Genomic DNA, 24101 nt, shown 5'->3' with positions numbered 1-24101 from the left:
ACTGGGGGTGGGGGGTCTGCTGCCGCCGTGGTCCCCTTGTCAGCTGGATGGCTGGCTGTACTGGGGGGGGGTCTGCTGCCGCCGTGGTCCCCTTGTCAGCTGATGACTGGTGTACTGGGGGTGGGGGGTCTGCTGCCGCCGTGGTCCCCTTGTCAGCTGGGTGACTGGCTGTACTGGGGGTGGGGGGAAGCCTACTGCCGTGGTCCCCTTGTCAGCTGATGACTGGTGTACGCAGATCCAGTGTCAATGTTGGAACATCTTTCAAATCACCCTTCCCCCACCCACCCCAGCTTCCAGACTTTGCTAGATCTCTCTCTCTCTCTCCTCTCACTCTTCACACACCACATGGAGAGAAGAGGTTTTCATTTCTGCATGTAATGTGGCTTTTTGTGGCTGTAGGGGAGAATGGGTGGGACAGTAGTGAGGAAGGCTCAGAGGTGTTCTGTGATGTCCAGAGAGAGTTCTTTTCTGTGTTAGAGGATGAACTCTCCTGAGGGGATGGGGCAAGGGCAGAATCTGATGGAACAATCTGAGGACATGCCTCTTCCTGCAACACAGTAGCTTGGGGTTATGGATGTGGCTACTCTTTTGTTTCCTAAGGCTTCAGGCTGCTTGGTTGGGAAGGGAGGCCCTGGTGTGTAAAGTCCCCTAATTACCATGGTTACCAGGCAGGTAAGGACTGGCTAGGTGGTACACTGAATAGGCCAGATATATTCACTTTGGAAATAGGCACTAAGCACCATTAGTTCATTTGTGAGCCTTCCTTTTTTTCTCTTTCTTTCTTTCTTTCTTTCTTTCTTTCTTTCTTTCTTTCTTTTTTCGGTTTTTCAGGACATGATTTCTCTGTGTAACCCTGACTGTCCTAGAACTCACTTTGTAGACCAGGTTGGCCTCGAACTTACAGAGATCCGCCTGCCTCTACCTCCTGTGTGCTTAAAGGTGTGAGCCACCACGCCCAGCCATTTGTGAGTCTTTTAATTAAGGGATTGAAAAAAGATCTGGCCAGGTGTGGTGGCGCACACCTTTAATCCCAGCACTCCAGAGGCAGAAGCAGGAGGATCTCTGTGAGTCAGATTTATTTATTTAAGGATGGAAGCTTTGGGCTGATCCTGACTCTAAGAAGCCCATTGGCTGGAAGCCCCTTTGCAAGGGAAATCCCACTATGTCCTCTGTCTCCCAAGCTTTGTGGGGGTCTTAAGTGCCACTTTCTTCACCGCTACCATAGGAATTAACCGTGTTCCACTTACCCCTTCTGCTCCCAGCGCACGGCTGATCATGGATAACATGTTTCAGGGAGGCAGGTCCCACAACGCCTGAGGGCATGCAGGCCTTCTCCTGGGACTTGGGGTCTCTGACTCTGAGTGGGAGGATTCCTCCCAAGCTGGGGCTTTGGGTGTGATGCTGTCTGGTCCCTGGCTGTCCTGTTGAGGATCAGGGAGAGCATCTGCTCCAGGGTTCAGGGATATGTAAGTGAGACACAGAGCAGCAAAGGAAGGGATGGGGCGAATTCTGTGACCTTCCAGCTCCAATGCCATCGTTTCCCAGAGTAAAAGCGTTCTTGCCCCGTGGATAGTGACTGATCTGGAAGCATCGATGCTGTGTTCCATCTTCCTAGGACAATCATTTAGCTCTCAAGAAGAGCGAGGGTCTGAGGCCACAACGGGATTCTTAAACATTTCCTGTGGCCCTAGTGACCCCACTTTCCCGAGGCTAGAAGCCCATCTTGCCAAGTATGTACCCTCCTACTCTCTTCTGACCCTAAACTCCCTTTGCCACCCCCAAACCAGCCTTCTTGTCTGGGCTCGCCTGTTTCTGAAGCCTGGCAGGGTAGGCAGAGGCACAAAGGAATGGGTGTTCTTCCTCACCCCCCACCCCCTTGGCTTCCAGGAGCTGAGGGTTTCCTTGTCTCATCTCTGGAGCAAGGCACCAAGCCCAGCCCTGCCTGGCCCCAGTCCGGACATTCTTGGGAGTGCGTTTCCTTGGATACTGGGTGGTGAGGGGGTGCATGTGCTATCTCTGTGTGTCTATGTAACTGGACTTTGTTTATGTATCTCCGGATATGTTTGTGTCTCCAGGGCTTGTGTATTTTGGTGTTTGTTTGTGTCTTTCCTTGTGTTTACAGACCAGTGTAGTCAAATGGGTGGTGGGCGAACTTAGAACTGATGGCATCAAAATGTCTATGTGTATTTTCTGTGTTGTACATGAGAACTCCATGGCATGGCATGTGTGCCAGAGGATCCCATAGGGCTGGGAGTGTAGCTCAGTGGCAGAACACTTATCTAGCAGCACGAGGCCCTAGGTTCGGCATGTACACACACGCACACACACATACACACACACATACACACACACACACACACACACACACTTTTTCCTGGCATATTGTCTGCTCTGGCCTTATACAGGGGATCCTCTCTGAGAGGTAAAAGGATATCTTGGGAATAACAGGAAGCTTTCTTTGGTTGAACCAGACCTTAGAAGAAGCATCAGTCTGGGCTCTATGCCCAGCCATAGGCAACATGGAATGCCACGCTTCATGGCAAGCAGAGATGGCAGTGACAGGATCTTCCAGTCAGGCGTGTGCTTGGACCAGGGGAGGGGGGAGGCCAGAAAACAGATGCCAACCTTTAGCCTAGAGAAGTGAACACGTGAGGGAGCCACCCCTGTGCCCGGGCATCCTGGCACATTCCGTGGTGCCCTCTTCTCTACAGAGCAAGGGGTGGAGCTGGGAGAGGGAGCACGGAAATGAAGCAGAGGCATCTCGTTCCTGGGTCTAGGCTGCTCCACCCTAGGACCACAGCACTAAACCACATGAAAGATTTGGGAGGGGACTAAGGAAGAAAGACTCCAGAGAGCCACACAGCTCAGGGCTTGGGCTGTCTAGACAGTGGGTCCCCCATCAACTCCTACCATGAGCTGCCACTGTCTTAAATGTCCTTCACTTCTGAAACCACCTCCCATTGGTGGGAAGGAGCTCCAAGATAGCCAGGATTCCTGGGGTGCCAGCTGCCTTCCTGTGATCCAGGGCATCAGGCTCTCCCCTCCCCTCCAGTTAGGTTATTCCTTCTGTGAACTGGGCAGGGAGCCTCCAAGCTTTCTCTGCTAGGGCTGATAACAATCTTTACTAGTAGAAGTCAGGGGAAGGAGAGCAGGGGTGAAGACCGGGAGCTTCCAGCTTCCTTGTGTCTGCCTCTTGCACTGTTTCTCCCTGGCAGCATCTCCCTGTCTGCCTGGGTCTGTCCAGCTGGCCATCACAGTTTCCAGACCAGTGACTCACTCTTCCTGGGGAGTCTCTCTTTTTTTAACGCCTCCCTTCATTTTACATTTGACCCTATATGGCTCTTCCCTTTTTTTTCCCCCCTTCGGAAAGGAAATAAGTTTCCTGTGAACATGTGAGTGTGTTTGTGTGTGTTTGCACGTGGGCATGTGTAGTATGTCAGTGAGTGGGCGAGGCGGTGACCTCCTCGCCAAGAAGGAACAATTCCCTCATTTCTCTAAGGAAACTGACTTTTTATTTCAGAGTCCCTCCAGGGGCTGATTTGAAAGGCCAGCTCGGGCTCAAATAAGTCTAGAACTAAGAGGGGGCTGGAGGCTGGGGACATGAGAGTGTGACAATAACTGTGTGTGATAGAGCGTGTATAATGTGGATGTTTGTTTGGCTCAGTGTGCGCCCGGCTGGGGGTGGGGGATCAGTGTGACTGGGCAGTGTTGGTGTGTATTGGAGATGACAGTTGAAGCTCCCTGGGCTGCTGAACACACAGCGTGTCTGAGAGTGTGCGCGGGTTGTCCTGTGAGGGTCTGGCGTCCAGGACCAGGCACCTAGGTTAAAAGCAACTCCCTGGGGCCCCAGCTATGTGGTCTATACCATCCCGGTTTATAACATTTGTTTACTTGACCTTAGGGGCTCCAGACAGCAAGTGCCTCTAAATTAAAAAATATTTTATGTGTACGGGTGTTTTGCCTAAACGTATGTCTGTATACCACGTGTGTGCCTAATGCCCACGGAAATGCCCAGAAGGAGGTGGATCCCCAGTAACCAGAGTTACAGACAGCTCTAAAGTGCCATGTTGGTGCTGGGAATTGAACCCAGATCTTCTACGAGAACACCCAGTGTTCCTAAACATGGAGCCTCGTTTTTCCAGCCCCAGAAAGGTCCCCCTCCCCCCGTTTTTGAAACAAGGTTTCTTTGTGTAGTCCTGGCTGTCCTGAAACTAGCTCTGTAGACCAGGCTTGCCTAGAACTCACAGAGATCCGCTGTCTCTGCCCTCTGAGTGCTGGGAGTAAAGCGCCATTACCTCTCAGCCAGAAAGGAGGTGCACAGCTCTTTGCTGCAGTACCCCACCTGGAGGTTGTGGCTAAGAAAAAGAAGGGCTGGCCGGTGGGCTGGCTCCAGAGGAGAAGCGCTTGATGCAGCCTGGGTCAGTGAGGGTGAGCATTGGTGGGTGGGGACCAGAAGAAAAGGCCAGTAGGGTGGTGACAGGAGCCGAAATCAGTGTTGCTTGCATTGCACAGAACACTGCCTTGGCCTGAGCACTCAATCCAGGGTGACATTGTCTCACGGTGTTGGACTGAGGGTCATAGCTAAACCTAGTGACCTTAGCTGAACCCCCATGGGGATTCTTACTCTTCTCTCCCTCATATATGGAGTCATAGAATGTCCTCTGCTGTCGCCGAGGCCACCCTCCTCTTCAGTGGATAAAGAATCCAAGGCCACCAGGCCAGAAGTTGTGATTGCCCCAAGGTGACACTGGCCCCCAGCCATGGGCTTCAGCCATAGACTTCCTACTCTAGAGAGCTCTAGGTGAGACTGAGCCTGGTAGCACTCCGACCTCTGACTCTCCATCTTCCGGCCTCCTGTATTTCTCACCTTAACTTCCAGCGTCATCTCCCTGGGAGTCTCTCCTGCCTGTCCCACTATCTCTCCAGCCCCAAGCGCGGATTCTCCAGCCTGCCGCCTGGTGGCATCCTCCCTCCCACCCCGCCCTCTCCATCCAGCTCCACACTTTTCCCCATCACTTCCTTTCCCCTCCTCCTCGCCTTTGTCCCTCCCTCTCTGGCTCCCTTCCCCCGCCACTGGTGGCCGGCCCGCCCCTCCCCGGGCATTGGCGGCTGCTCGCTGCCTGGCTGCTCGCACCGCGCCTGGAGCCGGCGGCGCGGGAGGTCGGCCCGCCCCCTCAAAGGCCCAGGGCAGGCGGGCGACCTGCGGGGCTCCGGCTAGTAGGAACGAACGGTCTGGAGGTCCGGGTTGAGCGGTGAGTCCTCACCCTGGTCAGCCACTGCCCCAGGCAACCGGGCGTAGACGCTCCGGTTGGGAGGGGCGTCCTGGGAAGGGTGGGCGCAATGAGGAGAATGGGGTCCTTGCCCCTCGTTGAGGCTGTGAATCTGATGGCGTTTGTGCCCAGAACGTCTTTGAGTGTGTGTGCGGGGCTGAGTTATGGAGTGACTGACTGTGCAGACCCCATCTTCCCCACCACTGAGCAGTCTGCTCCTTGGGATCCGCCTCCGGAGCCTGTTGAGGGGGTCCTGTTTAGGTTGAGGGAGCTTATGCTATGGCTAAAAGGAGTCTTTGATGGGAAGAGTCCCGGGTTCATCACCCACCGTCCATTTGGCCAGTCCATTCTATTTGTGTGGCCAGCCGGGCAGTGACTGTTGCTCTGAGTGTGCAGCATGTCTGCCCATATGGCCGTAAGCCTGTATGGTTTCTGAGTGTCTGTGTGTGAGTCTGCGTAGGGTGTTTCCCTTCTGCATCTCACAAACAGGATCCACCCTCTCCTTTGCCCAGTGTTTTCCCTCCAGATGTGCTGTTCCTCCACCCACCTGTACACAGCTGGCCTCTGAGTCCTTCTAGGCAGGGAGGACAAGGCAGGGACTTTTGACTCTGATTGGATGGCCATGGTTTCCTGGGATTCTGAAGAGAGCTAGCCCTGGGGATGTCTGAGTGAGCGGAGAGGGGGGCTTCCTAACATAGATGGCTGGCCAGGTCTCTCGGGGCAGTAGGTGCCAGAGTTGGAGCAATGCCTGCCGCCCCTGAGTACAAATAGTAAGTTAATTTGGGCCAGAGCTGCTCTGCTCTCTGTTCCGCTGCCCTCCTGCCCACTCTATTAATACAGCGCCAGTGCCTGGCACCACTATTTATAGCCCATAGCAACATGGCCACACCCCCTGTGGGGGGCAGGGCAGGGCAATGACTCCAGGCCGTAGGTGCCAAGGTAGAGGGTCCCTAGCTACCCAAAGCCTCCTTGGGTGGTTCTGGCACTGCTTGGGTAGACTCCACCTCGCCTCCCCACCTGCAGCCCAGTTTAGACTGTGTGGTCAGCCGCAGCCCCTTGCCCCCATCACCCTAGAGTTGAATGATGACCCTTAAAACTCGGCATTAATTAGTCTGTTAAATATTCGGCTGAAAGGGGATGGGCGACTGGCTTTTCCTGAAACAGCTGTAGTTGTAATTTGGTGGATGGCTTGGGTGACTATTATTTATCCCAGTTATGATTACTATGGGATTAGCCCCTCTGATTGGTGGCTTGGCAGGGAAGGCTTTCCCTGCTCTCCCAACCACCCATCAGCCTTTAGAACTGTTGGTGCCGTCTGCCTGGGAGGGCCTGTGGGTGTGCCAAAGTAGTGGGTGGCTTTGTCAGATACAGGTCTCTGCCGTGGTTGGGCGTCTTAGACTGAGAGCCCCTCAGTGTCCAGGGTCTCAGAATCGGGCCTCTGAGTTCAGTAGGGGAGCCCTGTCCAAGTACCCACTTGGCCTGGGATGTCCCTTGCCCTTGCAGCCTTCCCTGAGCTGAACCTGCCTCAACGTCCTGGAATGTTGACTTCCCTGCCAGTCAGAGCCCAGACTGGCATGAAGCATGGGGCACTAGGTAGCACCGGATTGGGTAGCCAGGAGGTTGGGGCTGGGAGTGTGGACAAATTGGAAGACTCAGTAGTGGAGAGCCCTAGGGCTCTGACTTCTTCCAGTAGGCCTCTTCTGCAGGAGCCTGGAAACACCTGGCAAGGCCAGGAGGAGGAATTCTGCCAGCCAGGCTTAGGCGCCTGCGGGCACACCTGCTGCTGTGCACACTCCTGGGCCCCTGGCTACATTTTCTGGCTCCCACATACCCACCTCCTTCTATGCACTCGTACTTCCTGGACAGGACTGGGCTTGTGTCTCTTGCCTGGGAATGTGCTTGGCTCAAGCTGAGCCCAGTGGCGTAGAACTGGCTAGATTCTATGGGAGACCAAGAAACAGTCGGGGGGATGGGGGAGATGCTTTGTCCAAAAGAGAGAAGCACTCGCTCTCTAGATGCTCAGAGAGGGTTGTAGCACTCCTGAAGCCATATCACAGGAAGGAACTAGAGTAAGTTCTGAGTCCCACTAGGTTGTTTTGTTTGTCACCATATTGTGTGTGTGTGTGTGTGTGTGTGTGTGTGTGTGTGTGTGTGTGTGTGTGAGTGAGACTCAGGAAGATGCTGCCTCTCCAACTAACCCTTTTACCCCAGGCAATTCGTTGGATCACAGGTACACATTGGTGGTGGTTGTTCTTTCTTTCTTCTTTCTTTCTTTCTTTCTTTCTTTCTTTCTTTCTTTCTTCCTTCCTTCCTTCCTTCCTTCCTTCCTTCCTTCCTTTCCTTTCCTTTCCTTTTCTTTTCTTTTCTTTTCGTTTTTAGATTTATTTACTGTATGTGTAGTGTTTTGCTTGCCTGTATGTAAGGGTACCAGATGCACACCTTGTGCCCTCAGACACCAAAAGAAGGCATCACAGTCCTTGGAACCGGAGTTCAGGTGGTTTTGAGCCACCACGTAGGTGCTGGGAGCCAAACTCCAGTCTTCTTCAAGAACAGCGAGTGCTCTTACCCACCAGCCATCTTTCCAGCCCCCAAGGGTTCATTTTTTTCTGAAGAACCTTTTCTACTTCTGGAGAATTTTTGCATACACAGTCTTACTAACCCTGGGAGATCTGGCAGTATCAAGTGCCCCATTTTTATGAGAGAACTAGCTTGCAGTGGAGTGGCATCACCTGAAGATTTTGTAGCTAGTGCGGAGCTAGCAGGAGGACTCTGATTTGGGGAACTTACCTGTCAGTGGTCTTTCCTACTCTGACTTTTGCTGTGCATCTCATCACTGGGCTCCATCGTAGGGCAGATACGCATTGTATGGACACCGAGTACGGGCGGGGTTGGCTCTTGGGAGCTGACCGTAAGCGTGCTAGTGTTGTGGTTGGGGTGGCTAAGTGATTGCTGTCTCTGCAGGCTGCATGTTGTGTCTGGGCCAGTCCACCTTCCTGCGCTTTAACCACCCCGCTGAAGCCAAGTGGATGAAGAGTATGATTCCAGCAGGGGCCCGGGCCCCAGGGCCCTCCTACAACCCTGGCTCTGGTAAGTAGTATCCAGCTAGGACATGGGTCTGGGTGAGTGGCACCCCCTTAGACATGTGTCCTTGCCCATTCCAACTACTCTTGAAGTGTTAGGGCAGGACAATACCAGTGGTCTGGGCTCGCTGCCACCTGCCATGAGCTGGTGGAGAATGCTAGGCCATGGGGTCACTGGAAAAGATCCAAGGCAATGCTGCTTGGATCAAGCTGGGAAGTTATGTGCCTTGAGGATCTACAGGTTCTGTTCACCTGTAACCCTACGGCCTTGGTAGTTGACTCCATGTCTGGGACCCTGGCCCTCTTATGTTGCCAGAGTGTGTCATTCAAGGGGACGGGAGTGTTATGGTGAACCCTTAGTAGCTTCTTGGTCCCCCCTGCTGGTGATCATGTCCGGAGGCCCTCGGGCCATGCCATGCCATGCTGACCAATGACTCAGAGAACAGCTGCAACTTGTGTGTGAATTATTGATCCCGGGAGGAGAATTGGCGATTGTTCTAGGAATCAACACAGGCCCCTCAGCCAGCTGCCTAGGGGGTGGGGACGCTAACAGGGTGCGTGCCACCCTAAGCTCTGCAGTGGCGTTCAGATGGCTGTGGGACTAGAGGGGCCAAGGCTGATGCTGTGGCAGGCGAGCAAGTATGTCAGGGTCACTCGATGGGATGATCATTTGTGACCTCCGTAGTTGGGTGACTTCACGACAGGCAAGTGGTCACTGGGAACGCATGGTGGCCACTCTGATTTAGTCAGTCTTGCAAACCCATCCTATTCTTCGCTCCCTGCTCCAATGTTTTTCAGTTCCCTAGGGGCTCACTGTGCCCCCACCCCAGCCTGGTCATGTTACTTCTTTAACTGTTCTGGTATTGCTTCTGTGGATTCTAAACTCGTGGGTGGTTGACAAAGGCTAGGGCCAGGCAAAAGCTGGCTCTTGCTGGTTGGTTTTAATGGAATAATTGGAGACACTAGGCTGTACCTCGAGGCTCCTCAGCCAGGCTTCCAGGAACAAGCCATTAGCAAATCCTTCTCTTGTGTGGGATTGGATAAACTGGCACGGCTGTCACTGCTCATCCAGCCCTGGGGCCCCCACCCCAGGCTCTGACTGCTGGATTGAGAGGCTCTAGTGGCCTCTTAGACTGAGTAGCCCTGGAACTTCTGGCCAGCTCTACAGTAGATCCACACCTCTTTTGCAGTGTGCCCACCTGCTCTTCCTAAAAGAGGCACGGAAAGTTAGGGAAACCAGGGCAAGGAGGACTATACTGTTGGGGTGAGCTGGAAACAGCTAGGCTTAGAAGTAAGTACCTGTTATTGTTGCTGACTCTGTCCTGAGTCATTCACTGTTAGAGCCAGGAAGGTCCTGCCTATCATCCTCCTTGAAAGGAGGGGACTTCGGGGCACAAGAGTTTGGCTAAGGTTGCAGAACAGGTCAGTGGCAGAGAGGGCTGGTGCCAAAACTCGTCTCCTCTGGCCCCACTGCCCTGGGATGACATTGGGTGGTATTTTCTTACTTGTGCATGTGTGTGGCTCCCTGAAGCCAAAAAAAAACAAAACAAAACAAAACAAAAACAACAGCAACAAAAACAGAACAGAGCTTGAGGCCTCTTTACTTTTCCTCTCAGCCGAATCAGAGAGCCTGGTGAATGGGAACCACACGGGCCAGCCTGCAACCCGGGCACCTCCAGCCTGTGCCAGCCACAGTTCCCTGGTGAGCTCTATCGAGAAGGACCTGCAAGAAATCATGGACTCGTTGGTGCTAGAGGAGCCTGGAGCTGCCGGCAAGAAGCCCGCAGCCACATCCCCGCTGTCACCAATGGCTAATGGTGGCCGCTACCTGTTGTCCCCTCCAACCAGCCCCGGTGCCATGTCTGTGGGCTCCAGCTATGAGAACACCTCTCCAGCCTTCTCTCCTCTTTCCTCACCAGCCAGCAGCGGAAGCTGTGCCAGCCACTCACCCAGCGGGCAGGAGCCAGGACCGTCTGTGCCTCCACTGGTGCCTGTCCGTTCCTCTAGCTACCATTTGGCTCTGCAACCCCCACAGCCTCGTCCGAGTGCAACCCGTTCCTCTGAAAGTCCTCGGCTGGGCAGAAAAGGGGGCCATGAGAGACCTCCCAGTCCTGGTCTCCGGGGCCTTCTGACTGACAGTCCTGCAGCCACCGTCTTGGCTGAGGCCCGCAGAACCACCGAGAGCCCCCGCCTGGGTGGGCAGTTACCTGTGGTGGCTATCAGCCTGAGTGAATACCCATCTTCTGGTGCCCGCAGCCAACCCACAAGTATTCCTGGCAGCCCCAAGTTCCAGTCTCCAGTCCCTGCTCCCCGAAATAAGATTAGCACACTCCAGGAGCGCCCTCCCAGTCCAGGAACTGGCACAGAACGGGTGTTAACGACCAGTCCCTCTCGACAACTGGTGGGCCGAACATTTTCAGATGGGTCCGCAACCCGTACCCTGCAGCCTCCTGAGAGTCCTCGCTTGGGCCGACGAGGCCTGGACAGTATGCGAGAACTGCCCCCCTTGAGTCCGTCTCTGTCCAGAAGGGCTCTGTCTCCACTGCCAGCCAGGACTACCCCAGATCCCAAGCTAAGCAGGGAAGTGGCTGAGAGCCCTCGGCCCAGGCGCTGGGCAGCTCATGGGACTTCGCCAGAGGACTTCTCCCTGACTCTGGGAGCACGGGGCCGCAGGACTCGGAGTCCCTCACCTACACTTGGGGAGTCCCTGGCACCTCGCAAAGGCAGCTTCAGTGGCAGGCTGAGCCCAGCCTATAGTCTGGGCTCCCTTACTGGGGCTTCACCTCGTCAGAGCCCCCGTGCTCAGAGGAAACTTTCTAGTGGGGATTTGCGGGTGCCTATCGCAAGGGAGAGGAAAAACAGCATCACGGAGATCAGTGACAATGAGGACGATCTTTTGGAGTACCACCGACGACAGCGCCAAGAGCGGCTCCGGGAACAGGAGATGGAGAGGCTGGTGAGCCGATGCCAGGGAAGCTGCCGCTGCCCAAGGCAGTGCATCTGCCAGGGTGTGGGCAGGCCAGCTGGCAGAGTAGGAGAGGCCATGTACAGGGCCTGGGCTTCTGCAGGATAAACCGTCGGGATAAGTGACCAGTATCTCATGGTCCTGGTGCTGTGAAGAGGAGCCTGCCTTGAAATCTCTAGGGCTTTTAAACTTTTCCTTGTAGTGTGTGTGTATGCATGTGCAGGTGTGTGTCTGTGTGCAGGCCAGAGGTTAGTGGATAGTGTCTTCCTCAGCTGCCCTTCAGGTAGATCTCTTTGAGTTCAGGTCGACAGAGAAAAAGAAAAAGAAAGCCGGGTGATGGTGGCGCATGCCTTCAATCCCAGCACTTGGGTGGAAGAGGCAGGCGGATCTCTGTGAGTTCGAGGCCAGCCTCGTCTACATAGCTAGTTCCAGGACAGGCTCCAAAGCCACAGAGAAACCCTGTCTCGAAAAACCAAAAAAAGAAAAAAGAAAGAAAAGAAAAAGAGAGGAACATTTGTTTAGCTTTCTCTTTTTATAGTGCGAGACAGCCTAGGACCTTTGTTATACTAGGACAGCACTCTTACCACTGAGCTAGAGCCCAGCCCCAGAATTATTTTTATTTCCTATTCCCCCGCTTTTTTTTTTTTTATTGGTTTGGGTCTCACTATAAAACCCAGTTTGGCTGCACGCTTGCTATGTGGTCCAGGTTGGGTCAAATTCATAATCTTCCTACTGCCTTCTGCATACTAAGATTACACACATGCATCACTATGCCTGGATTGTGTGTGTGTGTGGTGGTGGTGGGGTTTCCTCTTTTGTTTTGTTTTGTTTTGTTTTTCGAGACAGGGTTTCTCTGTGGCTTTGGAGCCTGTCCTGGAACTCGCTCTGTAGATCAAGCTGGTCTCAAACTCACAGAGATCCACCTGCCTCTGTCTCCTGAGTGCTGGGATTAAAGGCATGTGCCACCACTGCCTGGCTACACACATCTCAGACTGGCCTTGAACTAACTCCAGATCCTCCTGCCTCTTTCAGCAAATCCTACCGGCCTGCGCCACCAGAACTGGTGGGTTCCTATTCTAAAGCATTTATTTATTACCAGCCTGTGTGTGCATGGGTGTGTTGCTGGAGGCCTATGGCATGGTGAGCGTGTGGAAGCCAGAAGACAGGTTTCGTGGAGTCTCTCTTTCCTTCCATCTTTACGTGGGTTCCAGGGCTCAAACTCAGGTCATCAGGCTTACACGGCCAAGCACCTTTACTTGGGGCTTGTTCTTTATGGGGCGCCCTTGTCCCCCTTTCTTGCTTCTCTTTGGCCTCTGAGTGGGCGTGAACCCACTCTGGCCCTGGTGGGTCCTCTATGGTACTAAGGTAGAGGAAGCAGGTTGGGCAGCCCCTGGCTGCCTCCGTGGTTGTGTGATTGTATGTGTCTGCGTGCATAAATGGTGCTGCTGAGTCTGGGTGTGGTTCTGGGCAGCTGTCCTAGAGATGGCATCTGCGCTGGGAGGGGGCTGGGATTCCCCCAAATAGCATCGGGAGCTCCAGGGGCATGGACTGCTGGGTATAGCATGCTCAGAACCCACATGTGAGAACATGGATTCTCCCTTCCTTCTCTTGAGAGCAGAAGCCCAGGATCTTGGGGGACACAGGTACTCTGGAATTGGTTTGAGGAGGACATTTGCCTGAAGAATCTGGGAAGAAGCTGGTCCTTTTGGGGTGAGGGTGTGGGGCAGTACACTTGTGGGAGGCAGGACCCCTAGTCTTTGTCCTATGCCATCACTGTGATACTGTGGCTATGCTGGATCTTCATCCTGAGAGGGATCATGAGCCTTGGCACATCAGTGCTGGGCCCAGCCTCCCCACTCCAACCCCACACACAGGTACACACCTCACCACCAGCCCCAACCTGCCCCACCTGCCACTTTAAGTCAGAGGCCGCCCGCCCGCACCCTGCCCCTCCTACCTTAGCCAGGCTGCTTATCTGGGTCCTAGGGCGGGGGTGAGGCATTGGCCCAACCTCCTGGGTGCTAAGGCTTGGTTCCTGGAGGATTTATTTTTGCCACAGAACTGGGCAAGCCGCAGGAAGGAAGCCAGGTGAGTCTTGTGGGGTGGAGAGTTGAGGCCACAATGTAGGCGGTGACAGAGATTTGATGTCAGAGACCCCAGAAACCCTGTCAAGGTCTGGGCTTGAAAGTCAGGGCTGGGGTGTTAACATGTAGGTGGACGAGTAGGACGGAGACCAGAAACATGACTGCCATTGTTCCTTCGCCTCCTAGGCACCTAAGAGGTGACCATTTCTTTGTCAGGATTTATAGTGAGAGAATAGACTGACAGCCGCAGAGTACTTGCTCACACCTAGCTAGCTGAAGTTGCCAGTAAGGAGCAAAGGGTTGGCTGCCTGAGTGACTTGGAGCTGAGGCAGGACAGGAGGAAAACGAGGAAGACAGTGTCCTCTCTGCCTTTTCTCCCTGTTTCTGGACTGTCAGGTCCTGTGGCCCGTGGTCTGCTTTCAGACCTTGTCTGTCTGCAGGTGCCCACCCAGCTGTGTGCAGACTATGTTTATCTGTGTGTGTGTGTGCGCGCGTGTGCATGTCGGGGCTGGTGTCTTTGTGTGTACCTACCTGTTAATGCTGATGTACCTCCCAGCACACATGGAGGGTCTGTGTGTGCCTATGTAGAACTGGTGATCCGTGTGCCCCTGTGCCGGAGCCTGTGTGTGCACCTCTGTCACCAGAGCACGGGGTGATTCTGTGTCTCAGGATGGTCTTTAGGCTACTGATCGCTGTCTGTTCCCGTGTGTGTTTGGATGTGTCCTCATGTGACTATGAAGAAGCCTCGGGTAGAATGAAAAGGGAAAGGAAACAGGACAGTGGGAGGGGCCGGCCACATGGACAGGTGGCATGTGGCCTTATTCTCTGGCCCACTTTTGAGGGACCCTCTTTCCCTCCTCCCTCCCCCACAGGATTATTTTATTTGATTTGATTTTCTGAGACAGGGTTTCTTTGTGCAGCCCTGACTGTCCTGAAACTTGCTCTTGTAGACCAGGCTGGCTTCAAACTCACAGAGATCCACCTGCCTCTGCCTCCTGAGTGCTGGAATTAAAAGCATGTGCCACCATACCCGGCTGAATTTTTTTCATTTTTTATTTTTATTTATTTTTTAGTTAGGGTCTCACTATGTAGTCTTTGGCTGGTTAGCCTGAATCTCACTAAGTAGACCAGGCCTCAAATTCTGAGATGTGCCGGTCTCTGCCCTTCTGAGTGCTGGATAAAGGTGTGCACAGCACTTGTCTTTCCCACAGGTCTTAAGGTTGAGGCTGTCCTCATGATGGTGAATCCCTGGTGTTCAGCACACCCTGACTTGGGCCACCCTAGATCTCAGACTTCGTTCCTTATGCTCTGTCCGCCCGTGGTCCCTAGGAACGCCAGCGCCTGGAGACCATCTTGAACCTGTGTGCCGAGTACAGCCGAGCTGACGGGGGACCCGAGGCTGGGGAATTGCCGAGTATTGGAGAGGCCACTGCAGCCCTGGCATTGGCAGGGAGGAGGCCCTCAAGAGCCTTGACAGGAGCCACAGTGGTCTCTGGAAGGAGCGGTGAGGAGTCTGGAGGTGCCTCGCAGCGCCTGTGGGAGAGCATGGAGCGCTCTGACGAAGAAAACCTCAAAGAAGAGTGCAGCAGCACGGAGAGCACCCAGCAGGAGGTTAGGGGCCGCGGGGGCGGGGCCAGGAGCTGATTGATGGGTGCAGCAGCACGGGGAGCACCCAGCAGGAGGTTAGGGGCCGAGGGGGCGGGGCCAGGAGCTGATTGATGGGTGCAGCAGCACGGAGAGCACCCAGCAGGAGGTTAGGGGCCGAGGGGGCGGGGCCAGGAGCTGATTGATGGGTGCAGTAGCACGGAGAGCACCCAGCAGGAGGTTAGGGGCCGAGGGGGCGGGGCCAGGAGCTGATGGGAATGCTAGGGCCCAGTAAGGAGGGGTAGTGAAAAAGGATCAAGGTGAAGAACTGTGGAAGCTAAGAGGAAAAGGGAGGTGACCATGACTTTCCCAAGCTATAAATGTGCTTTATGACCTGTTTTTCTTTGGGGCCCCACCCAACTCTGGCACTCTGGTAAATCTTTTCCCTATAACTGAGCTCCTTGGCTGGGAGGGAAGTAGTCTCCTGTTTTAGCCTAGTTACCCCATTCAAGTAGTTTGAGGAATGTGTGATCCACACCCTCTCAGTCCTTCTGATCCCGGAAGGTTTTAGGCTTCCTCCATGGGTGGCTCTCCTCCCCTCCAGCATGAAGATGCTCCTAGCACGAAGCTCCAGGGAGAGGTGCTGGCTGTGGAAGAGGAGCGGGCTCAGGTGCTGGGGCGCGTGGAACAGCTGAAGGTCCGAGTAAAGGAGCTGGAGCAGCAGCTGCAGGAGGCAGCCCGAGAGGTGAGCTGCCTGGGAGGCCCCCAGGCTCTGGGATGGGGCCCCCCGCCCTGAGTTCCCTGCCTTGATGAGGGTCCTGGTGTCTGTGTGTCCTGGTGTCTGTGTGTCCTGGTGTCTGTCTAGGCTGAGATGGAGAGGGCACTGCTGCAGGGGGAGAGGGAGGCAGAGCGGACACTGCTGCAGAAAGAACAAAGGGCAGTGGACCAGCTGCAGGAGAAGTTGGTGGCCTTGGAGACCGGCATCCAGAAGGAGAGGGACAAGGTAACCCATACCTGACTGCCTGTGGCCCAGAAGAAGAGAAAATGCTTTCTGTAGGGCTGTACATCCCTCAACATCCATCCTGCACACCACATGGTCTCTGTAACCCTCCAGGGACGGGGCGGGGGGGGGGGGCTTGTTCTCTATGGAAGGTACAAGCTTGGATGGTACTGCCAGGGGCTGGGCTGGTGTTTGGGGTCTCATTTAGCTGGATCTCTGTGCTACTTCTGGTTGCCTGGGTGCCTGCCATTCTGGAGCCTGCGTGGTTCTTCTAGGAAGTGCCAAAGCCCTTTCTTGGGCAGTGAGTACAACCTGAAGGACTGGTGCTGCTGGGGTGGGGGACATGATTCAGGTTTGGGACCCCCGTAGGGTGAAGCACTCTCCAGCATGCTCAGGTGCTTAGGATGTGGTCTTTGGGAGATGGCCCACAGGCTTCTGTTTCCTGTCATCAGAATCTGCAGCCTCCCATCCCAGATGGTCCCAGCTCATGCCCCTGCCCCCTTCAGATTTCGTGCCTGTCTTCAGGGGCTGTTTCGTCCCACAAGGGTTGTGCCAACCATGTCCAAGATGCCCAACAGCGTGCCAAAAAGCTCTGGAGTGGAGAGGGTTCATCTATTTCTGGATTTGACAGTATTTTTCTAAGAAGTTTTAATTTTCCTTCTGGATTATTTTTTTGAGAGTTATCTTCCTCTTTTTCTCAATTTTGAGAATCTTAAAATTCATTGCTCCCCTTTTATTTACGGAGCTTTGGCTCTGGCCCCCAAAACCACACTCCCAGATTCTGTGCCAAATTAACCCACTGCTTGCCGACCAGGCCTGCACTAACGCCCCTTCTAATCACTGTCCTGGGCTCTCCGCATGCCCCTAACTGCCAGGCCACCCAGGCAGGGCTGAGTCATGCCAGCTTTACTAACTCCATGGGTGCCCTCGTGCCCCTGGTCTCGCCCCTCTAATGTTGCCTCTGTCTTTTCTTGATGCGGGACCCCATGATCAGAAAGGAACTGGCAGAAAGGCACAGCTAAATTTTGCTTAGTGGATCATTGACAGGAGAGGTACGAGGATGTGTGTGTTGGGGGAAGATGTACATGGCCAAAGATCTGATCTGCCCAGACAGCGCCTTCTGCTGGAAAGGCCTGGGCTGCTGCCTTCAGGATGTTGAAGGGCGGGGGTTGGAGGTGAGCTGTTGGTACCTCCTGTCTAGCCCTTTGGAGCTGAGTGCTTAGGAGGTCCAGATGTGAGCTTGGAGGACTTGGACAGGGTCTTTCTGCCCACTGAGTGGCTATCCATTCTTGCTGAATTCAGATGGTTCCTTCCCTCTATTCCTGGAGGCCACCTAGAACACAGGATAATTTAAAGACAGTAGTGTCTGGACCTCAGGACCTGACCTGAGCAAGGCCTTCCCTCTGTTAGGTGAGCTGGGCTGATGCAGTGAGCTGGGCAGGTGTAGCAAGGAAGTCTGTTTCTTAGGAGTGAGGCATTTCACAAGCAACTTGGCTAGCCTCAGTTAACTAAGATTGCTCTGGGGCCCGGATCTCGACTTCCCTTTGGTCCAGGTGTTTGAGGTGGTGATGGTGGTGATGGTGGTGGTGAGGAGGTTTTCTTGACTTTCCCTCCCAGCTTCCAGCCCATGGCCTCACTCTGGCTCTGGAATCAGTAATCAGTTTCTCCTCTGCCTGTCCTTCGGAGGGGTGACTCACCAACTCCTCCCTTAGTCCCCCTTTCCGCCCTCAGAGGTGTCATCTCGCCCCAGACAGAGCCATCCACCTCCTCCCTGTATCCACTCCTAGGGCTCCTATTACCATGGCAACGGGCCGAACTAATTGCAACCCTCATCCCCACTGAAGTTCAGCCTGCTTTGCTGGCACCCCACCCCCACCCTGGGCAGGAGGGGAGGGAGGCCATGGGGGTTGGGCTGGGGTCTCCTTGCTGCACCGCTGTAGCGCTAATATCTTCAGCTCCTCGTTTACTCTCTAACTCCTGGATTTAACCCTTCCCACCTCTCCTATTTTCCCCAGGGTTAAATTTTGGTCTCGGGACAGTGTTAGAGCTCGAGGTTCAGTTCTTGCCACGTTTCTTCAGCTTTAACTTTGGTCTGGAGCCTAAACGGAAGGTCCTGTCTTAGGACCTACCTAAACATTTTAAAGGGACCAACATTTCCACCCTGCCCCCACACCTCTGCCTTTTTTATACCTTCCCCTGCCTGAGTCCCGTCTTACAGCTCTGCTCCTTGCCTCTTGCCTCACCCACGTGCCCTCCTTCCTGTCCTGCTCTCTTCTGCCTCGGTGCTTGCCCCCCACTCCCGCTGTCCCCCTGTGCCCGCCCCTGCCCCCCTGCGCCCCGCGCCGGGCCGGAGTTGAGGAGTGTGTGTTCTCTCTCCCCTGTGCCCCGCCTCCCTCCCCTCCCGCCGACCAGGAGAGGGCGGAGCTGGCCGCGGGACGGAGGCACCTGGAGGCCCGCCAGGCGCTCTACGCCGAGCTCCAGACGCAGCTCGATAACTGCCCCGAGTCAGTGCGGGAACAGTTACAGGAGCAGCTGAGAAGGGTCAGTTCCACCAGCCCCCTCCCCCGGCCCCCGTGGGCCACCGCCCAGACCGAAGACAGGAGAGCGGTGGGACGGGACCACCTGGCCCCTGCAGTACCTGCCGGACACTAGGGTCGGTGCAGTGGCTCGGAAGGGGACCGGCAAGGTTGGGTGGGGATCAGCGCTTCAGACGGCGACGTCCACGAACAGGGCTCAGCCAACCGAGCAGAGGGAGTTGGGGAGTGGGGCCGGTTCCTTCCCCAGTTGCCCCGGGTCCAGCCCCCATAACTTTTGACTCTGTGGCCTGGTCCTCCTGGCCCAGAGTGTCTTTGAGAGCACTCCCCACCCAACCCCAGACTTCACTGTCGTTGAAGGAGGCAGACGCTCTGGAGACTGAGACAAAGCTCTTTGAGGACCTGGAGTTCCAGCAACTGGAGCGGGAGAGCCGCGTGGAGGAGGAGCGGGAACTGGCAGGCCAGGGGCTGCTACGGAGCAAGGCTGAGCTGTTGCGCAGCGTGACCAAGAGGAAGGTGTGCGCTGCTCACTCCCGGACAGGCTAGTGACAGATGGAGGCTAGTGACCTGGGGTTGAGTCACAGCCTGTGACTTTGTGAAAGTTAAGGCACAAAAGACACCTTTTCGTGTCTCCTTTTCCTAGTGATTATCAGTAAAAATGAGAGCTATAAGGCTGGTGTGAAATTAATATATAAAGGCAGAATAGAGTATGACTGTGACTAAGGCTTAGCAAGAATAGCTAGTAGTTCTAAGCCCAGGCTCTCCACAGTTTCTCAAGGGAAAGTGGAATTGGCTCACATGGGCTGGCAGTAGTTTGGCCAGTAAGAGAGACGGAGATGGAGGAAGAGACTGGCCGAGGTGCCTGGCTACCACCCTTGAATGTCATCTTATGGTGTTCACCATTGAGCCCAGGGCCTTCTGTATTCCAAGCACATACTCTGCCATTCAGCTACACCTTTATTCCTGTCCGTGCCTTTCTAGAGCTGTTGGAAGTGCTGGGATGCACACAGAGACTTAAGATCTGGATGCTAGCCTATCGACTTGACAATAGGAAGAATAACCATCTGGGTTCCTGCTTTGGTCCAGCTCAGGCAATACTGTATGCATAGTGAGAAGATGGAGCATTGTCTCTGGTCCGCTCTGATTTGCTAACGCTGTGGTCCTCTACTGATCTCAGTCACACCAAGTGTAGCTGGTGACAGAAGGCTGGGACAGGTGTTCAGAAGAAGCAGGAAAGGGTTAGGGAGGATGGTCTAGGTGATGTCCAAACTCTGTGATACCCACGTCAAAGATCCCCGTGCAGTTTTCTGGCTAGACTGAGATGGAAGGTGAGGATAGTGAGGTCTAGGGAGTAGGGTTCAGATGTGGTGAGATGGGACTTGCTGGCCAGCCCGGGTTTGATGGTCAGCGGGAACCACCGGATGTCATAGGCCCAGATCCCTCGTTCCCCTCCCTGATCTGTTCTGCCGTAAAAACACACCTATCGTGGGGGACTGGAAAGATGACTCAGGATACTGGCTGCTTTTCCAGAGGACCCAGATTTGATTCCCATCACCCACGTCACATGGTGGTTTACAATCGTCCCTAACCCCGGTTCCAGGGGATCCAGCACCTTTTCTGACCTCCTCCAGCTCCCGTACATAGGTACACAGACACACAGGCACACATATCCACATAAAATAAACATTTTTAAGATGTACTTACTGCCCTGACAGAAAATGTAGGAAAGGAAGGAAACTAAAGTTTCCCAAGCTCATGTGCCCAGCTAGGACCTCCCCTTGGGTTTTCTTGTGCTGTCCTTAGGGTGTCTCATAAGGTAGGCGCTCTGCCTCACTTTATAGATGAGTAACTAGAACTCAGAAGCCATGGTTTGCACAGAGCCTTCCAGAGTATAAACTTCAGAGTCAGAGTGGGAACGCAAGGCTGCTAGCTTCAAGGCCCAAGGCATGTTTGCTGTTCTCCATATGGTCTGGGTTGGCACCTCTTCCTGTTCCCCGTTCACCTGGAGGGAACACAACCAGGAGGCTTAGATCAGCTGGTCCCATTCATTAGTGGTCTGGAGGGAATCATCTCTAACGACTGTGTCTCTCCTCTTTGTGACCAGCCTAGGGCTCAGGAAACCTGCTCAGCCCTTAACACCTAGGGTGTGTGTGTGTGTGTGTGTGTGTGTGTGTGTTTGTGTGTGTGTGTATGTGTGGTGCTATGACATTCTTTTCTATCTTCCTTGTGAACTTAACACCTAGGGGGTGTGTGTGTGTGTGTGTGTGTGGTGTGTGCTATGATATTCTTTTCTATCCTCCCTGTGAAGTTAACACCTAGGATGTGTGCGTATGTGTGTGTCTGTATGTGTGATGACATTTTTTTCCTGTCCTCCCTGTGAGCTTTGCCCTTGTAGCTGCAGAGTTCCCTCTGGCTCTGTTTTCCCTGGAAAACAGATACAGCTGATGTATCGGTCCAGTATGGTTCTGAGTGGTTGAGAAAGCTGGCCTTGGAATCCTCCAGATCTGGTGTTAGTCCTAAGTCTACCACTACCCAAAAGATTCTAACCCTAAACATCTCTAAAATGGGCATAAAAGCACCTGCTTCATAAGATTAGATGGAGTAACAGATTTAAAAAAAATAACATTCGGGAGCACCCCAGTCCTCCTCGGTTAGAGTAAGTGGCTGCTGTTGCCAGGAGGGTTCCTGTCTGTGGGGGCGGAGGGAGGCTTGGCCTGGGCTGACTCCAGGTTTAGGATAGCTCCCTTCTCCTTGCTGCCTTCACCCATGCTGCTCGGAAGAGTGGTGGTTTAAGACCGTCTAAGATTTAACACACTTTGCCTGAGCTCTCATCTTTTCCTCTCAAAATGTTTTCATTTTCTTTTAGCATATGATTGTTGAGCCAGGGACTGCACTAAGCCCTGTTGGGGTGTGGAGACAGAAATGGCACTGGTCTGCCCTGATCTTACGGGAGGGCGGAGGTGGTGTTGGAGACAGTCACAGATCACAGTAAGGCGAGGTGGATGGATGTGGACTAATGTGAATACGGAGACAGGAACAAGGAAATGGAATGGCAGTCAAGGAATGCTTGGAGAGGAGGAGGAGCCTCCCTCCTGGGCCAAGAGGGTGATGGATGAGGACTAAGTCTACAGTGGCACAGAGCGCAGCATGGTAGAGCCAGGGTGTGTGGAGGGACCAGTGGGCGGGGCACCGGCTCTGAGAGCCCTCCAATGCTGGGTAGGGAGTTTGTGTTCTGTCTGGGGCTAGTAAAGAGCCACAAAAAGGTTTTGAGGACATGGGTGATTTGGCCTTGCTGTTTTTTGTGTTGTTTTTTTTTTATGTTTATTTATTCGAATGTTCTGCCTTTTTGGGTGTCTGTATACCATGTATGTGTTGGCTCCCCTGGGACTGGAGTTACAGGAAGTTGTGAGCTGCCATGCAGATCCTGGGAATTGAACCCAGGTCGTCTGGAAGAACAGCCAATGCTCTTAACCCTTGAGCCATTTTTCCAGGCCCCACTTGCTGAGTTTTTGTTTTGTTTTGGGGGAAGGTTCTAATCAGGGTTTCTCAGTAACTTTGGAGCCTGCCCTGGAACTCACCTGTAGACCAGGCTAGCCTCAGACTCACAGAGATCCACCTATCTTTGCCTCCCGAGTGTTGGGATTAAAAGCACTCACTACTACCACCCAGCTCTTGTTGAGTTTTTTAAAAGTTACTGAAAAGCCACAGTTGTGGTCCACACTTGAGTTCTAAGGTTATGTCCCAGTTTCTCTGGGATGAGGCAAAAAGAGTGCTTGAGCCCAGGAATTCAAGTCCAGCCCAAGGAGCAGGAGACCTCATCTCCAAACTAAAGGAAAAGATGTGGCAATGGTTCAGTCTGAGGAGGCTGAGGCAAAAAGATCGCCTTGAGTTCAAGACTTGCCTCGACCTCAAAGTCAGTTTAAGGCCAGTCTGGACTTACAGAGTGTGTTAAAGCAAGCCTGGACTATCTAGTGAACTTAAAGACAGTTCGGTTTATTTAGCAAGACCAAAAAACCAAAATCAGGCAGATAATATTACATAAGTAATATGGCATTCTTTTTAGGATGTGAGGAAATTCAGATAACCGAACAAGGTTCGGAGGCTACTTTAGGAAAATGGGTAGAAATGCAGAGTGGATCTAAACATTGAGAGAGAGAGAGAGAGAGAGAGAGAGAGAGAGAGAGAGAGAGAGAGAGAAAACAAACCCCAGCAGGAAGTGGAGGGCCCGAATTCTAGTGATGGGGAATGTGAGGGGGTCGGCAGAGGGCTCACTGTTCAGTGTTACCGCTTTAGGAACCATTGGCTACATGGTGAGGGAATAGAGGATTGGTTGCAGCTAGCTCGTCTAGTGACACAAGGTCACTGGGTGAGAGAGGAACGAGGGAAGGAGCTGACCTCTTTAGCCAGGATTCTTCTGGGGTGAGTTGAAGCCAAGCAGGAGAGTATGATGGTTACTGTCACAGACTCCTTGGTCTTTGGACAGGAGATTCAGCCAAACTTTGGGCTGAGTTATGTCCCTCCAGGGCCTGATTTCATCCCTTTTCCTCAGGAGCGCCTCGCTGTACTGGACAGTCAGGCTGGGCAGATCCGGGCCCAAGCACTGCAGGAGTCAGAGCGTCTGGCCCGGGACAAGAATGCCGCCCTGCAGCTACTGCAAAAGGTAGCTGGCCTTGAGTCCCGGGAGAGAGACACGGGGTGGGATTGCCCGCACAGGAGTTGGGTGCGGGCCCTCCCTCTTGGCTTCCATGGCTCTGACCCTGCTGTCCTGGCCTCCAGGAGAAGGAGAAACTGACCGTGCTCGAGAGGCGATACCATGCACTGACGGGCGGGAGGCCTTTTCCGAAGACCACCTCAACCCTCAAAGAGGTAACACGGCTGGCTGGGTTAGCCCCAGCGTTAGGCTTGGGGGATGCGGGAGACTCAGGAGCAAGGTGTGCCACCTTCATCTTGGGTGGTTGAGTGAGGTGCACTTCCTGTCAAGATTAGAAGAAGATGGCCTTGGGGGCTGACCTCTTCACAACCACCAGCCTCTAGTTGCCTTTGGCACCTCACACTTTTTGGGTGGCTGAGTTTATGTGAGAGGCCCAGGGTCCCTAGGAGGGGTGGTGGAGAGCTCAGAATTTGGAATGGCTCAGGACTGGGTGAACCTCGCTAAAGAGGAATACAGGGACCATGGATCATTACCCCAGGCCTCCTGGGCTTCTGTCTAAAGCTAGGCTTTCAGCCTAGAAGGGGGCCTTAAGTTGAATGGTTCTTTCCCAAATCTTCACTTCTAGTGTGGGAAGTCCAGCTGGTTTCCCGACATTTCTCTCCTTTTCTCTGTCTTATTGCCCAGACAGCTTAGGTCTGGAGCAGGGGGTTGAGTTGAGCATTAGGGGTGAGGCCCCTCTCACCCACCATGTGTCCTCTTGTAGGCTCAGCTGTCCATCTCCGTGTCCTCAGAGATGGGGCTGGAGACCAAGGCTCTGGGCCCATCCCCAAGGTCTTCTCAGGCTGGGGCGTCCTCTGTTCCCTTAACCCCTCCTGCTTCCACTCAGCTCTGTCCAAAAGCACAAGAGGTAACGGCAGCTGCCTGCCTGCTCTG

At 54.0% G+C, this 24101-nt stretch overlaps 1 protein-coding gene across 10 annotated transcripts in view; it reads left to right on the top strand.

The window, feature by feature from the left end:
- Window positions 1–24101, top strand: part of Phldb1 (pleckstrin homology like domain family B member 1) — a 49366-nt gene that overhangs the window by 8773 nt on the left and 16492 nt on the right. For 5 of the 10 annotated variants that reach the window (XM_050156294.1, XM_050156291.1, XM_050156290.1 and 2 more), the window contains 9 exons: window positions 8232–8357; window positions 9967–11306; window positions 14729–15010; window positions 15588–15728; window positions 15849–15986; window positions 18396–18524; window positions 18878–19033; window positions 23067–23177; window positions 23294–23383. In XM_050156294.1, coding sequence (XP_050012251.1) covers window positions 8232–8357; window positions 9967–11306; window positions 14729–15010; window positions 15588–15728; window positions 15849–15986; window positions 18396–18524; window positions 18878–19033; window positions 23067–23177; window positions 23294–23383 — 2513 coding nt within the window. Of the gene's footprint in view, window positions 1–4781; window positions 4802–5083; window positions 5253–8231; window positions 8358–9966; window positions 11307–14728; window positions 15011–15587; window positions 15729–15848; window positions 15987–18395; window positions 18525–18877; window positions 19034–23066; window positions 23178–23293; window positions 23384–24101 lie in introns of those variants that run through there. The other 5 variants (XM_050156295.1, XM_050156292.1, XM_050156298.1 and 2 more) reach the window with 4 other exon arrangements.

This window comes from Alexandromys fortis, unplaced genomic scaffold, assembly GCF_014885135.2.
Source record: "Alexandromys fortis isolate MF-2015 unplaced genomic scaffold, M_Fortis_MF-2015_v1.1 scaffold_89, whole genome shotgun sequence".
NCBI lineage: Eukaryota > Metazoa > Chordata > Mammalia > Rodentia > Cricetidae > Alexandromys > Alexandromys fortis.
The sequence above is the reverse complement of the archived record's forward strand: the minus strand, read 5'-3'. Positions and strand labels throughout refer to the sequence as shown.